Source organism: Neopelma chrysocephalum, unplaced genomic scaffold (assembly GCF_003984885.1).
Source record: "Neopelma chrysocephalum unplaced genomic scaffold, ASM398488v2 Primary Assembly neopelma1_24, whole genome shotgun sequence".
Classification (NCBI taxonomy): Eukaryota; Metazoa; Chordata; class Aves; order Passeriformes; family Pipridae; genus Neopelma; species Neopelma chrysocephalum.
The window spans coordinates 23,206,199-23,221,492 of record NW_020897693.1 but is presented as its reverse complement, the minus strand read 5'-3'; the positions used below and the strand labels follow the sequence as shown (position 1 = coordinate 23,221,492).

At 39.1% G+C, this 15,294-nt stretch overlaps 1 protein-coding gene across 12 annotated transcripts in view; it reads left to right on the top strand.

The window, feature by feature from the left end:
* The first annotated feature begins 2,417 nt into the window (after positions 1–2,417).
* The window catches only part of RAD51B (RAD51 paralog B), a 439,031-nt gene continuing 426,154 nt past the window's right edge, over positions 2,418–15,294 (top strand). For 9 of the 12 annotated variants that reach the window (XR_003538278.1, XR_003538276.1, XM_027708196.1 and 6 more), the window contains exons 1-5: positions 2,719–2,831; positions 4,261–4,354; positions 5,040–5,153; positions 6,190–6,306; positions 11,657–11,793. Coding sequence is in view for 10 of the 12 variants with exons in the window: in XM_027708196.1 (XP_027563997.1) it covers positions 2,782–2,831; positions 4,261–4,354; positions 5,040–5,153; positions 6,190–6,306; positions 11,657–11,793 (512 nt within the window). In the remaining 2 variants the exon portion in view is untranslated. Of the gene's footprint in view, positions 2,474–2,718; positions 2,909–4,260; positions 4,355–5,039; positions 5,154–6,189; positions 6,307–11,656; positions 11,794–15,294 lie in introns of those variants that run through there. The other 3 variants (XM_027708158.1, XM_027708149.1, XM_027708153.1) reach the window with 3 other exon arrangements.

Below are 15,294 nucleotides of genomic sequence, written 5' to 3'. Positions count from 1 at the left end.
CTCTGCTGTATCATGCCTGACACTTAAGTCTATTGGGTTGGCACTACTTACTCTGTTTGCAGACTAAATAGGTAAAAGCAAAACTGAGAAGGAAAACAGATACCTATCGTGAAGGGGCTTGACCAAGGTCACACAGCAGAGCTGTTTGCAGAGGGCCCTGATTCCCTAGCAACTACTATCCTAGTCAAATATATGGAAGCTGTGGAGCTGCCTGCTGTGTTGCTGTGTATGTGAACACGTCTCTGATTATCCTCTGAATATTATTTCTCTCAATTTACACAGAGAAGACGGTGCACAGTTATTTGCCAGTAGGTTTAAAAGTGTATCTGCAGATCTGAGAAGCAGAGAGTTGAACAGTCATGACACCAGCGAGAAATGAGATTTAAAGCACTTGCAGGAGAGCTACCAGGGTATACTGATTTTGCTCATGAATTTTTTTAACTACTTGGCTACTAAGATTTGCTTCCCTTGCTCAACATCCCAGAACAGTTCTCTGGTTTAATTCAGGTATTCTGTTTTTGTAGAAAGTGGAAAGGAAGCCTGTTGACCTGGAGCTGAATGGCAAGCCCCAATGCATTTGTGGGAGGAAAAAAGTCATCAAGGCAATCCTCCTTTTTCTTGCACCTCAGGTGAGAAGGTCAGGCTCCTGCTACTGCTGTGTTGAGGAGGAAATAGTCCACGAGTAGTTCATGATGAGTTATACCATGGTCATGTCCTCCTGTTTACATGGAAACTAAACTGCAGCAACAGACATCCTTTCTCTTTCCTCAGACAGCTTTTCTCTATTGTGACTTACATTTTTCAAGTCAACATTTAAAGGTCAACTACACTAGGAGGAGCTCTTCCTCTATGCCATCTCTCCCCGTTCAGCTACCTATTCACTAAAGCTCTGAGTTGCTTTTGTATGGGCTGTTTCTTATATCTGTCTAGCTTCTTATATCCTCTGAATTTCTTTTGGGTATGTAAGCCCCCTTCAGGGTATGAAAAAAACAGTGATTCCGCTGACAGTTTTTGGGCATTTCATGATAGCTTCTTCCTGTTTCTCCTGATCACTCATTTAGAAAAGTGACTGAAATGTTCTGTTTTGCAGCTTTGCTGTGGCATTTCTTTTTCAGAACAGACAAAACCTGGGCCATGCAGTTCCCAATGCGCAGTTTCTCAGTAGATACCCAAGATAACATTGGCCCATTTTTTTTCTTCAATTAAGTTTAATTTGTAGACTTGTAAAGATTATGCAGATAACATATGCACACAGTACTAACTTCAATACTTTCTAGTATTGAATTGGACTCACCCCATAGCCACTCACGTCAGTCATGTTTTATGATTGCTTCTACCTGTTACACTCAGACATTCCCAGAAATAGCGTGGCCAGCAGGACTAGGGAAGTGATTCTTTCCTTCTACTTGGCGCTGGCGATGCCACACCTTGAGTACTGTGTCCAGTTTTGGGCCCCTCAATTCAGGAAGGACATTGAGGTGCTGGAGCAAGTCCAGAGAAGGGTAATGAAGCTGGTAAAGGGTCTAGAGAGTCAATTAGATGAGGAGCGGTTGAGGGACCTGGGGTTGTTCAGCCTGGAAAAAAGGAGTGTCAGGGGAGACCTTATCGATCTCTACAAACACCTGAAAGCAGGTTGTAGCTAGATGGGGGTGGTCTCTTCTCCCAGGCAACTAGTGACAGGGGAGGACAGCCTCAAGGTGTGCCAGGGAGGTTTAGGCTGGACCTCAGGAAGAATTTCTTCACTGAAAGGGTGATTAGATATTGGAATGGGCTGTCCAGGGAGGTGGTGGAGTCACCATCCCTGGAGGTGTTTAAGGAAAGACTCGATGTGGCACTTAGTGCCATGGTCTAGTTGACATGGTGGTGTTCAGTCATAGGTTGCACTCGATGATCTCAAGAGGTCTTTTCCTACCTAATTGATTCCGATTCACACTACAGGGCAATAGTTTCCTCAGCGCCAAAGGCATTTCTCCCACAGCGGGTAGCTCACCAGGTGTCTGTAAGCCCTCAGTTTCAAGACGAGAACCACTAATCCAATATTCTTTACTAGCAACTGAACGCACGCACGGCATTCTCCATACGAGAGACTTCCGGGGTTTATTGATGCTTTCTGCGCAAAGGATGGCAGGAATATCTAGGGTACAGCACGGAAGCGCCGTGCAAGGCTCCTGCCTCGGGGGAGGCGCTCAATTTCACGGGCGGAATGAACAGTGAACAGCCCTTGCGCCTCTCCTTCCCCCCAGAGGAGCGGGTGCAGTAGGGCGCTGCCCGGCCAGAGCCGCCGCCATCACAGGGTCAGACTCCCGCCTTCGCGCCCGCCCCCGAAACTACCGCTTCCGGCATGCCCCGCGCGCCGCCTGCCGCCAGCGCTGCGCGGGGACTGGCGGGAGCTCAACCAATCGAGAGCATGGGTCTGGCCCGGAGGCTCCGCCTCCTCGCGCCCGCCGCGGGGAAGCTTTGAAAAAGTTCTCAGGTGCGCGGGGCCCGCGCTGCGCCCCGGCAGGGCGGGCGGGCGGGCGGGTTTGTTACGGCTTAGCGGGGCCCGCCGGGACGCCCCCGAGTCGCGGGGGTGAGGCTGGTTTGCGGCGGGAGCGGGTTTTCTGGTGCTCGCGGTGCTGCCCGGCGCGAGAGAGGGTTGAGCTGGGTCTCCGGCTGCAGGCGCATCCCGGGGTCCCGGCCGATGGGGCGGGCGGGCGCCGGAGCCCGCTGGGCTGGGCGGCCGGGGTGCGTCAGACGGTTGGGTTTCCTCCTGTTTAGGGAGCATTTTCTGCAGAGGGGGCAATGAAGTTTCCTTCTTGTGAAGATGTGGAGGCCTGTGCGTCTGCGAAGTTGTAATAGTTTTGCATCATGGCAAATATTTACAGTTTTTGCACTTACTGCATTATGAAACCTTTCGTCTTGCCTAAATGTCTGTATTAATTGTATTAATACTAGGAATGTTGTCTAAAGAGTATGTGTGAAACAGCGATGTGCTCAAACATACGTATATGTGTGTTTTGGGTTGTACTGAGCCAAACACCATCCTGTGGGGTTTTGTTCAGTAGAATGGAATGACAAAAAAAAGAGGACAAATGTACATAACTGAGGGGGAGAAGGATCCATAGCTGCAGAATAGTCTTACCTGCTACATAAAATAGTCTTAATCTGAGATAATCAGATACTCTTTAAGCAGGAATCTCAGAAATGCAATTTGCTTAGGTCTCAATCACAATATACCACAATTTTTGCTGTCTTGGTGCAGTGGTATTTTTGTTCACTTTTTGAATAAATAATGTTGTAGTTATCTTCTTCATATGCTCAGCTTTGGCCTCTGGTTTCTTTTACATATTTGGCTAAATTAAAGAATTCTTTATTGAGTGTGTTTGGTTTGTAAGCTCTACATAGAACATTACGAGATGAGTTTGACTGATCATCTTAACTCTTGCATGCTGTCATGGTTTGAAATTGGCCCCCCTTGAGAGTTTGAGGGGCTCAGGGGTGATTGGGTGCCAGGGCAGTGTTCCCTAGAGGGCCAATCACCATTCATGTTGTTCACTTCTGCTAAAAAATCATATATCACAGCACCGGAACTGTTGGCATAGTTGTCTTTAGTTTGTATATTATTTATTTGTGTAAATAAATGTATATACTTCCCCTTTCCCCTACAGAAGCCTCTGATCTGAAAGTTTCTCTCCGGTGTTAGGATAATTGTGGGAAGGGGTGGGGAAAGCCTGAAAATTGGATTTTAGATTTCTAACGTGGCTCAAACTGCCACACATTCTAAATATGTTTCCAGCCCTTCAAGCTTTCTGTTCTTTTAACACCAGTCATGAATCCTGGGTCACCAGAACCGAGTGTGTGTTCTAGGACTGAATGCTTACTGTGGTTACGCTACAATTCATGTTCAGGCATCCAAAGATAACTTATTTCTTTCCAGTGCAGTATAGCATGAGGAGTTCTTGTTCAGCTCACGACTGAGTAATTTCCAGCTTTCTTACATCCCAGAAACATCTGCCCTATAAACATTGCTGACTCTTCCATTCTGATTGGCATGATCTCATACATGGTCAAATATGAGGAGATGTAATTTAACAGAAGTGGTTTCAGAGTGGTAATATAACTTAATGTGATGCAGACTTACAGGGGAAATCTGTGTCACATTGTATAATTTATATATATGCACACGTGTGCCCACTTTCATGTTCTTTAGCAAGGAGTGAGTAAAATTGCACAGTCACATTCAAATCATCTTTCAAAATTTTTTTTTTCTTTGCTATGCAGGTTGAGGAGCATGGCTGCTAAGAAACTAAGAAGAGCACAGTTGTCTCAGAAGCTGTGTGAGAGGCTGGGTCGCTGTCAGATCACTACCTGTCAGGTGAAAGCGTTATTTTGTTTACAGGGTGTGTTTGTTTTGTGGTTGGTTTTTATTTTAGTGGTGGTTTTTTTGTGTGTGTTTGTGTTGTTTTAATGCACATCGTGTTCACTTTTTTGTAATTAAACAGGAAGCTTTACTTTCTGTGAAGTAGGGGGCATTTCAGACACCATCTGGCCTACTGCCTTGTAAAAATGGAGCTTTAAAATGGTAGATGCCTAACTAAAACATTTAAACTTTTATGGACTTACTACCCCTGTGGAGGTAGGGAAGCTGTGGAAACAGCTCTGCAGAGAAGAACCTGGGGGCCTTGGTGGACAAGAAGCTGTCCGTGAGCCAAGAGGCCCTATGTATTTCAGCAATATGCATCATATATACAGAATCTCTGCCTAGCACTGCAATTTGGAAGACTTAAATGTGTTTTTAATGTGTTTCGGGTGGGCAAAAAGGTGCTATCTTGTTGCAGTTCCATCACACAGATCTTATTCCATGTCTTTTAAAATATGAATACAATTTCTTTTAGTATACTGTATGAGGAAAAGGTAGGAGAGATACATCATAATAGTGTATAACGTGGCAGAGTTGGTAAACCTGTGGAATGGGTACCAGTTGTATATAGATTGCATCAGTTTAGTCCCCAGCCTGGATTCCTAGGTTGAGCTCTCTGAACTGCTTTATTATCTTTCAGGACTTTTTATGTCTTTCCCTCTTGGAGCTAATGAAAGTGACGGGACAGAGCTATTATGAAGTGCAGAAGCTTCTTTGTAAAGTCAGCCGAGCTTGTGCTCCCAAAATGCAGACAGTAAGTATACTTGTGTTGATACTGTTTTTGATACAATATCTGGGAAAAACCTGAACCTTGTCACTCATCTTTTTAGATAGAGCGTCTTGGTTTTATTGCACAATGAAGTAATATTTTTGGTTTCAAATTTAGATCTCTGACACACTTTAGTTTGATGCAGTTACATTTATTAGGTACTATAGCCTCAAGAGATTGTTCAGGCTTGCAGCATCTGTTCTGAGTGCAGGAGGGAAATATATTATCCTATCTTTCTATCCAGCATGTAAAAATTGCTTCTAGTTTGGATCCTGCAACTAAAAAAATAACAAGTTGTTTAATACAGAAAAAGACTAAGAATTTCAGTATGAACTGGTTTTAGGTATAAAAGTTGTGCCAAGAAGTGAAGTGATCCTGAAAATAATTTCTTGAGGATTTTTTCTAATGAGCTGTAGTGTGCCTTACTCTTATGGGTAGTCTAACTGGGGGGAGTGCAAGAAGGAAGCACATTAGCTGCAAGGCAGTGGCTGGATTTTCTTTTGGCAAAGTGGAAAATGATGAATGGTTAGAGTACCTACACAGGCTTATTCAAAGACTTGGGACTCTTTAGCAAAACTTTCCTTCAACTCACGTAGTTTCAAATTGGTAATGAATGTCGATGAGGGAGTTTTTGTTTTTAGATTTCATGTGAGGGTTTCATAATGGTCACTAACCATACATATACTGTTTACTTATTTAGAATTTGGATTTTTATGGGTTAAAAGCAAACCTTTTTGAATAGGAGCAGAGAAAACTTCTGTCATTCCGTTATTAAAGGCTTATTATTTAATATTGTGGTGAGGGAAATAAAAAAGACTTTAAAGTTTACTCTGTGAGATATAAATGGGATGTAAGTGTGATGAACTAAACAGACTATAGTTGAAGATAGGAGTACTTTGCTCATTGGCAACTGTTGTCATACCAGGTTGATGAAAGCAAGTACAAGTTTCCTATTTCCATTAAAAAAAGGCATTTTCTGATTTGTTTGTTCTCTTTTGTTTTTTCCTTCCTCCTTCCGTAGGCTTATGAAATGAAACTAAGGAAGTCTGTCAGTCCCTCTTCAGCCTTTTTATCCACCACGCTGCATAGTTTGGATAGAGTCTTGCATGGTGGAGTACCTTGTGGGTCCCTCACAGAGGTAACTTGTTTAATATATGTTACTTCAGTTGAACATTCCACCTAGAAGTCAAAAATCACTCCTTCACTTCATCCTTTAAAAAAAGTGAAAATTTTCACAGGAAATTTGGGAGAATTGTTGGCTGGATTTTGCAGTGGGAAAGTTGCAGAACTACAGATTACATATCTCTCTATCTGTAACTGTTACTCTCTAGACTTTGGATAATGCTACTTTTTTTTCTTTAAATTTTATTTACAATTAAATTGTTCTAGTATCTGGATTTCTCTATGGTCTCACGGAAAGTGATAACGTGCATAGTTTCTATAATCCGGAAAGGTGGGATTTGTGTAGATGCTCGTAGGAGTCAGAGAGTATTATAAAAATACAAAGATACAATCTCTGGCTTAGGAATTTGCTGACCTGCAAATGGAGTTGGAGAAACATATATTGGAGGGAGTATCATTATATGTGTGCCCTGCTCCTAGGTTATTTCCCTACCTATCTGTTGCAGGTTCTTGTTAGCGACAAATCCAGAGCTAGCACTTTTATGCAGTGTGGCCGTACTTGCTGTCTTAAAGTTCTGAAGTCAGCTTTGCCCTGTAGGAGACCTATATATTGTGTGAGTCATGCTCTGAATATAGACAAGTTGAAACAATTTTTTCCCTTGAGCACTTTAACAGTCCTTAACAAGTGCTTTTTTTTGTAGAGGACTAAAAGTGAGAAGTTATGAAAATCATACTGTGAAGAAAATAAATTTTTTCCACACCTTATAATCAAGCTAGATTGATTTTGATCTCAGGTAGAAATGACTTATGAAAACAGATAGTGACTTAAAACATACTAGTGTTTAAGCAACACTTAGTTTAGACTAAACAGTTTCTGCTCTAGTAAACTCTTATGTAATGAGGGGATATTAGTTTTTAAAGATTCTGAGTCTTTCTTTTTGTATATGATGTACAGGAATATACACCATTCAGGTCATAAAAATGTTTAAGAACACATACTGATTAAGAACTTATATTGATCTCTCATATCTAGGCCTAACTTTGTTGTCAATTTACTATAAGAAATTTGGATCAGAAGAACTTAAGATCAACACTGGAAGTCTGTTTAATTGAAGAAGAAAGAGCTGTTCCTGTATGTAGTAGTGTGGTATGCATGGTCCTGACGTTGTAACTGTACTGCTGTTGAGGATAGTGCCTTCAGCAGGAGATGAGTTTTTGGTTCCTGAAAATATTTTTATCAGCAAAGCAGTGACTACACTAGGTGTACTTTGATGTCTTTTCCTATCTGTTATTGTTCATCCAGTGAACTGATGAAATAGCATAGTCCATGTTTGAAATGAAATGATGCTCGCTTTCAGCTAGGATGTGGATTTCCAGGATTTCCATGTGGTCTACTAACCTTTTTTTTCTGAAGGCAGAGAATGGCTGTTCACATGCTTATGTTGCTTAAACGTCTGAATTGTGCTTTAGTTGAAATGCAGGGCCACTGCTGTGCAAGTGGGAGAAAAAAAATAGAATAGAGGTGTGTCTTTTCTGTGATAGGACTGACTGGCTCATGAGTGGTGCCCAAATATTTGGAGTACTGAATATAGAATATTTTTTTCTGCTTAAAAACCAAGTTGATGTGATTTTGGGTCCACAGAGCCACACAGTTATTTTACCAGGCTGCTGTGATGAATATTTGTCTTTGTTTTTAATCCTAAATTGGAGCTATCATTCAGCAATCAGTGCCGTGTATCTGGCATGTTCTTGCATGAAGACCAGGTAGAATGTCTCTGGAGCATAACAGAATTCAGGCTTGCTGATTGCCACGTTCTTGGCATTGCTTCAGAGGGAGATCTGGGAAAAGCAGTGGTTGACATGCTGGGAGTTTTAGGGGAGCTTAGCTAACCTTTGACTTCTAGGTTTTGTGTTGGTGTTTTTTTCTTTTTTCCTTTTTGTTAATTTTATTTTGAAGTAAGCTAACCAAGCAGTTGATCTTAAACTGTGGATGTCAAATATAATTTTCCTGAGATGGTATAAAATAATGCTTTACAGGAAGTTAATACGAATGCTTAATTTTGCAGCGCTGTGTATTTCATACTACTTTGTGGCCTGGTTGATTTTCACAATACCCAATTTTAATATTTTAACCTCAGTGTTTCCTTAAAATACTTATCTCTTTAGATATGAGGAAATCTGGGAAACTTGCTAATCTCTGTTTTAACAATGGTCATACTCTCTGTGTATCATTGTATTTAAAATTAGTTGGGGGAAATTAATATATTCAAAGATAGGCTGAACTTCTATCTAATTGTAAACGAAAAGCACTGCACCAGGAAAGGTGTTTCACTTTAAGTTTTCTTCTGCAAAAAAAGCTTTTGAATGTATTTTGTATTCTAACATGTTTTGGTTAAGAATGAGAAGACCTGCCTGGTGCAGTTCTCTTCAATGGGGGATCTTGCTGATGGACAGCGATGTAGATGTCTGTACAAGAACTGCCAGCACTGCGCTCTTTCACCTGTACCTTGGGCTTGGTTGACAATACTGATACGTAATAACTATTTAGTCAGAAATATCATATGGAGAACTAGGTAGACTCCAGGAATTAGATGAATAACTCAAGAGATTAGAGGGGTCTAAAAAAATTATTTGCTTTTCAGGTATTAAATGTAGAAAGTTCTGTTCAAAAGTATGCTGGTGCAGCATTTACTTCCTGACTGGTGTGGCTAAATCATTGTCTTCCTGTTGGTTTACCCAGCAGTAATGGTGGCTGGAAACTTGGAATTTGAGTACATGAGCCACAAGATTAAGACTTGTGGTGGTGTCTTCTACAGCCAAAGCTGCTTGTGTTTTGAGTACCAGAGAGATTTGATTTGATTTGTGTTACACTGTCTCAGACCATTTTTTTTTCCAAACCACTATGAGATTTTAAGTAGGAAATTAAATCATAGCTGAAATTCTGTGGTCAAATGTCAGAACTTTAGGCCAACTCATCTGAGGAAAAATTAAATTAATTACTTTGTGAATATTGAAGAATTTAATCTCCTGGTAGCTGAAGAAGAATTAGCTCCTTGTGACTTCATCCAAACCCTCCAGGTGTGCCAGAGAAAATAATATATAGCTTATTGAAAAATAAAAGTATATTTTATTAGGCAGAGATAAATTAAAAACTGTTGTAGTCTTCACATTTCTATTTGGTTGATTTTTTTTTCCTGAGCAAATTCAGAGTGAAACAAACCAAGCAAACTTTTTGCTGACATTCAATTTAAATTATATTAGAGGAATTTTAATTAGGATGCTAGTGTTCAAAAACACTTGCTGAACCTGTAGTAACTACAATAAATTGTAGTTTTTTAAAACTGTTTACTGTGGATTATTTGAAAGTCTGTTTTAATGCCCTTTAAAGGAATGCTGATGAAAGATGAAGTATTGTTTTTGGAATAGAAATGCTCTCCTGCTCAATTGGCTTGCTTCCGTATACTAGCTTGTCCTGCAAAGTTCCTTCTCTTTCTCTGATATGATGCTCATATCCTCAGACATTTTTATAGCAACTCTGCTAAATTAGTTCCTGCATCAGCCACTGAAACGTTGATTCCAGTGCACCTCCCAGGCAAGGCTGAAATTACAAGCATTTTTACAGAGTATCCTCACATCTAAACATTTTATTTTAACAATTGGATTGATGCCCTCCCCTCATTCATTTCAAGTCTTCTTTTTAACCAGAAACAGCTGGTGAGATTCCTTGGCCATCACAGTCTAAGGAATGTGTATTGCCTCTGCATTTTTTATATATGCTTTGGGTTTAGAATAAAATGTAGTGGCCATTGTTGATATGATATTCTGTAATTTAAGTGCACTGGCTGAAGGACAGATAATTGCATGAATATGATGATTCCTGATCTCTCATTCTCTAAATGCAATGTGTGCTTCTAAACAAAAATCATCTAAAGCTTCTGTTGCATCAAAGCTTCAAGTAGATTGACTGATATGGCTTGGCTTTCAGGCCTTGCTTAAAGACAAAGGTGATTAAAGGGATTTTAACCAACTGTTAACTGTAGCTAATGCAGTCTTTCCGTGTAAATTTTCTGTGCTTCAACTCATGCTGCTGCTACTTAAAACCATAGCAATATTGTAATACCTAGTGGTTAAAGGGTGTCTGTGCTTAAAACCAAACTCTAGTGTGTGTAGTCTCAAAAATCAGTTTAATTTTGAGTGTCTCTCTGTTTTAAGGTTTCTTTTTTGCAATACTAGGTGTTTTGAGGAGGTATGCTTCATTTTGGAGTTTAATTTCCCTGGAGAGGCTTGCTTTTACTTACTAGCATCAGAATGAACCCATCGTTCTGTTTCTAGTGCCTAAAGTCACTCAGCTGTTTTTCACTCTTAGTATTTAAGATTTCATCATCTCCCTTCCCAGAAGCAGTTGCAATGTGGGATTGTATTTAAAGACTCGCCATAGTAGTAATGAACTTACAATTATCTGAACACAGAGCCCAGCATTCATTTACAATCTCTGCAAAATCTACAGTGGATAAAGAACAGCAGACTGCCATCTCTAGTAGAAAAATATTGTTCTCAGAAACTAGTGATCTCATCAAACAATGTGTTCTTTGGATCCCTGTGGTTTTTCTCTTCAATTAAAATTGTACTGGAACCTTTACCACAGGGGGCTTTCAGTGAGCACAGGTGAAAGCTTAGAATTGGCAAGCTGGTCTGGATCATTGAATGGTGTTGGTGTTGAAATATGGTAATAGGGAGTTAACACCAATGAAAGAATACATACTACAGAGCAGAGTGTAGTCTCTGGGGCAGATAAAATCTGTTTTATGTATATGTGTGGTTCACACTGAACATTCAGTCTTTACCAGATATAAGCAATTATCCTTGTGATTTCCAAGGGAGACCTGGTTTAACCAAAGTAATGATGATTCCTAAGCAGTCATTTACATCTGTGAGCTCATTAGCTCTGGACTTTGTTTTCAGCTCTAAAGGCCATTGGTGACACGTGAATGTCAACTGTGAATCTTCTAATTCTTCTCTATTTTAGAAGGTAGCACAGAGATGGAAGAGAATGAAGTGTTTCTAGGGAAGATCTTGTGAGTGAGGGAGAGAGTAGAGGACCACAAATTTGAAAAGTAATAATGATGTCAAAAAAAATAAAGTGCAAGCATAATGCCGGGTCCGTAAAGCTGTTTATTCTTCAGTGGATGAGTCTGACTGCAAAGCAGTAACTCGAAGTTGCTCTTTGTGGGCTGCATTCTATCTTTTCATGTCTGTCTCCTCTTGTGGTAGCTGAAGGAGCAAAATTTGAGTATGGTCTGATGCGTTGAAGATAAAAGTACAATTATGTAAAATGAATGTTATGTTACTAATCTTTTTTCTTCCAGATAACTAGCCCACCAGGTTGTGGCAAAACTCAATTTTGTATTATGCTGAGTGTTCTGGCTACACTGCCTCTAAGCATGGGAGGACTAGATGGGGCGGTTATATACATTGACACAGAGTCTGCATTCAGTGCTGAAAGGTAAGATGCAAAAATCTGAAGTACGCACTTCTTAGGACCTTTTATCTTGGAGCCTTCAATTATTCTGAGCAATAATGATGTATTTTTCGATACCTATGGTAGTTATTAACCATTCTTCTGGTATATGCAGTTATTATAGATGTTGAAGTTAATTTAATAGAATGGTTTGCTCACCTTCCTAATTTGAATGATGTTGCAGATTACAATTTCTGGTATGGCAAGGTGGATGGCGTGCTCTTCAATTTATAGATGTTATTATCAGTCTTGTACCTGAAATCTTTCTTCGCAATTTAGTTTGTGGAGTTAAGGGGAAGGTTTTGAGGGTGTAAAGGCCCATCATTTTGACTACAAAGGAAATGGAGATTTTTTGGTGAACAGTAGGACTGACATAGCTAGTTTTCCTTCAGATTTCTTTCATACTTCTGTTTAGTGGGACCTTGTGTCCTTCTGCACTTCTGGTTTCCTTCTGAGCTCGCTCGCATTTTTCCTCTATCCTTAGCAGCCATGCTGTACTACCTTACCTCTATAACATCTCTGATTTTTCTGATATCTCCTGTTTGGCCCATGTGACCGAAACTGCTCAGCTGTGTACTTACAGTGTGTTCTGAATGGACAGGAGACACTATGTGCTGTATTTGCTTGAGAGAACAGATGTATGCATGTATTGGTTGCCACTCTTCCCCATGTTGACTGAGTGATTAACTGTTGAAATAATCCTGCAGTGTTTCATTAAAGGTAGCTCTAATTTACTTTACTTAACTACCAATGTTTCTAAACAATGAGGATTTAATATTTTTTGAAATTTCTATTCCTTTTTCCCTGTTGTTTGGAATGAGCAAGTTCAAAAGTTCATAAGGGTCTGGTAAAGGACAAGAAGTATAGTAGTCACATGCTTGTTTGTGTAGAAAAATGGGCAGAAAAATATTCTTTGAAAGAATTAAGATATTTCAGATGATTTTGTAATTATAGCCATGGCCTGAATCTGGAGTATCAAAGCAAACCTGTTTGCATTGTTTATTCATTTGAAGTTATGGATGAGAAAGTTTGGTTTCTAACCCTGTTTTTTATCAAGTTAATTTCACAAAAGTTTGAAGTGTAATATGTCAAAGAAAAAAAGCTTCAAGCAATGGCTCTGCAAAATATGGTGCTTCCCCCCTTATATAGCACTTAGATTTCATTTCAGATCCCTGAAATGTAAATAGTAAAAAAGTGTAGGACCCAACGAGTGAGTTAAGACTTGTTGTTTAGAAGTGAATGCTAAAGAAAAGGAAATCAGGTGAACATGAAAATGAAACTGCTGAAAATGCAATATTACATAGAATGGAAATGTGATGAAAATAACATTATTACTAATTGTTGTCATCAGTTTTGTAGTAGCCAGCTATTAACTGAAAACAAACCAGACATACTCAGAAAGTCTGAAAAGAATTTGTTAGGTTGGCTTTTTTTGCTACTCATACTTATTGCTTGTGAAAAACAGTAGGTACAAATTTCTGTGAACCAAAGCTGAGAACAGATTATCTGGATAGGTAATAGATCTGCTCTGATTGCAGAAAACATGTTCTGTGGAGATTTTTGTCTCATCATGACAAACAGGATTTAGATATTAAAGAACTTTAAACCCACATGGAACTCTTAAGAGTAGTGCTGCAATCTTGGCAAGATTTTCATGTATCGCTTTATGTTGTTTGGTATAACGATGTTCTTTGTGATGTGCACTTGTTAGACAGCACAGTGGAATCTCATTTCTTGCAGACTGTTGAATGGCTACTCACTGTTGCCCAAATGGTTTGCATAATTAATTGTGCAGGTGGGCAGACAAAATTCTGTCTCTGGAAGTTCTGCAGGACAAGTTTATGTGTAATAAGTAATGTATTTAATGAATGAGAATCAAGCTATTAAAATGAAATTGTTTGCTCAGGGTAGGTATATTAACACTCAAGCTTAGTGCTTTTGTTTTTAAACCAAATAAAATGGATTTTAATTTTTTTTTCCTAAAATAGCTTTAACATTACATATTTTAATGAAAGGGGTCTAAATCAAAAGCATTGAGATAATAACAGTAAGTTGTGCCCACAAGTATAATCCACTAGAAGCCACTCAAGCTATAGGTAGTGGGATATGTCTGCTTAAAATACAAACAATTAAGCATTTTCTGTTATTAAAAAATAAAACTTTCATTATGGAAAAAAATTTCAGTGTGCAGATTATAACTATGAGTTTCGAAGTTAAATTCTTGGATCATCTCTTTAAGGACCGAGATAAAATTGCCTTGTGTTCAGAGGAGTGGAACTTCTTTCCAATGGCTTCGTAGGAGTTTGTAGGCAGTCAGCATTTCTAAAATGCATGCCATTTAGTTTCCTCAATGATTTTGTGTATAAAATACAATTTAACTGAAAATTGTTTAGTTTTACATCCATGAGATTTTTTTCAAGTCATAATTTCTGAATATTAAAGTATTTTGACAACAAATAATAAAAATCCAACTTCCTCTGACTTGCTTTCAGTGTTATCAGTTATCTGATATACTTCTTTAGTCTACTCTGATAATAAACAGTGGTATGCTTAGCAACTGTAATTCAAGGTTTTGAAGGCTTCTGAATTTGCTAATAAGGTAATGGAGAACATTTAATCACGGAATCCCACATTGAGTTCTATCAGTAAAGCAGACACTTAAATGCTCTAGTAATTTTGTTGTATCAAGTCATGCCATTTGTACCTGTGGTATCTGAGTGGATAGAGGTTCAGTTGTAGTTGCCGGACAGCTGGAGCCTCAGTCACTTTGTGACACAATGCTGTTTGGTTTCTGGTTTTTTTGCAATGTTCTAAAAAGTAGATTTTTGTAACATTTTTTGAGCCATTTTTACAAATAGGTAACTGGTAAAACAGAAACAGTCACCCATCCAAATGACCTTATTTGTGTTTTTAAGGAGAGATTTTCACTTTGTCAAATAAACTTTCCATATATGTACTGCTTGCATAAGTACTTGAAGTCGAACCTGGCTCTGTTCTTTACAGTCCTGCTTCCACATTGGCTGGATCTTCTGTTTCTTACCAGCTTGTTAAATTTCTGTGGTGACACTTTATGATTTCACCGCAAGATAAAGGTGAAAGGGAAGATGGTTTGAGTTGGAGAGTACTATTGTTTAAATGAAAATAGTATTCAGATACAATAATTAGAATAGGATAATGTTTGATCATTGAGTGGAACCTGTTGTATAAAATTTGAAGAACTTTGCATTGAGTAACTAAACTTTGCAGTTTCCTTCTAGAGGAGATATTCTCTTTCTTTGTTTACAGACATGTTATGTCTTTCCCTTGTGTACCACTGACTGAGCATCACTGAGAAGAGAACCTAACTGTTCTGACTTCCAGTATTTCAGTCGGACTGATAAAGTATGCTTTTCCTTTTTAAAAGCTTTCCAGTATTACTTGGTATCTGCTTATAGTTCAGAGGTTTGCTGTGTTTGCTTCATGAATATTTGATGACTTATTATCCTA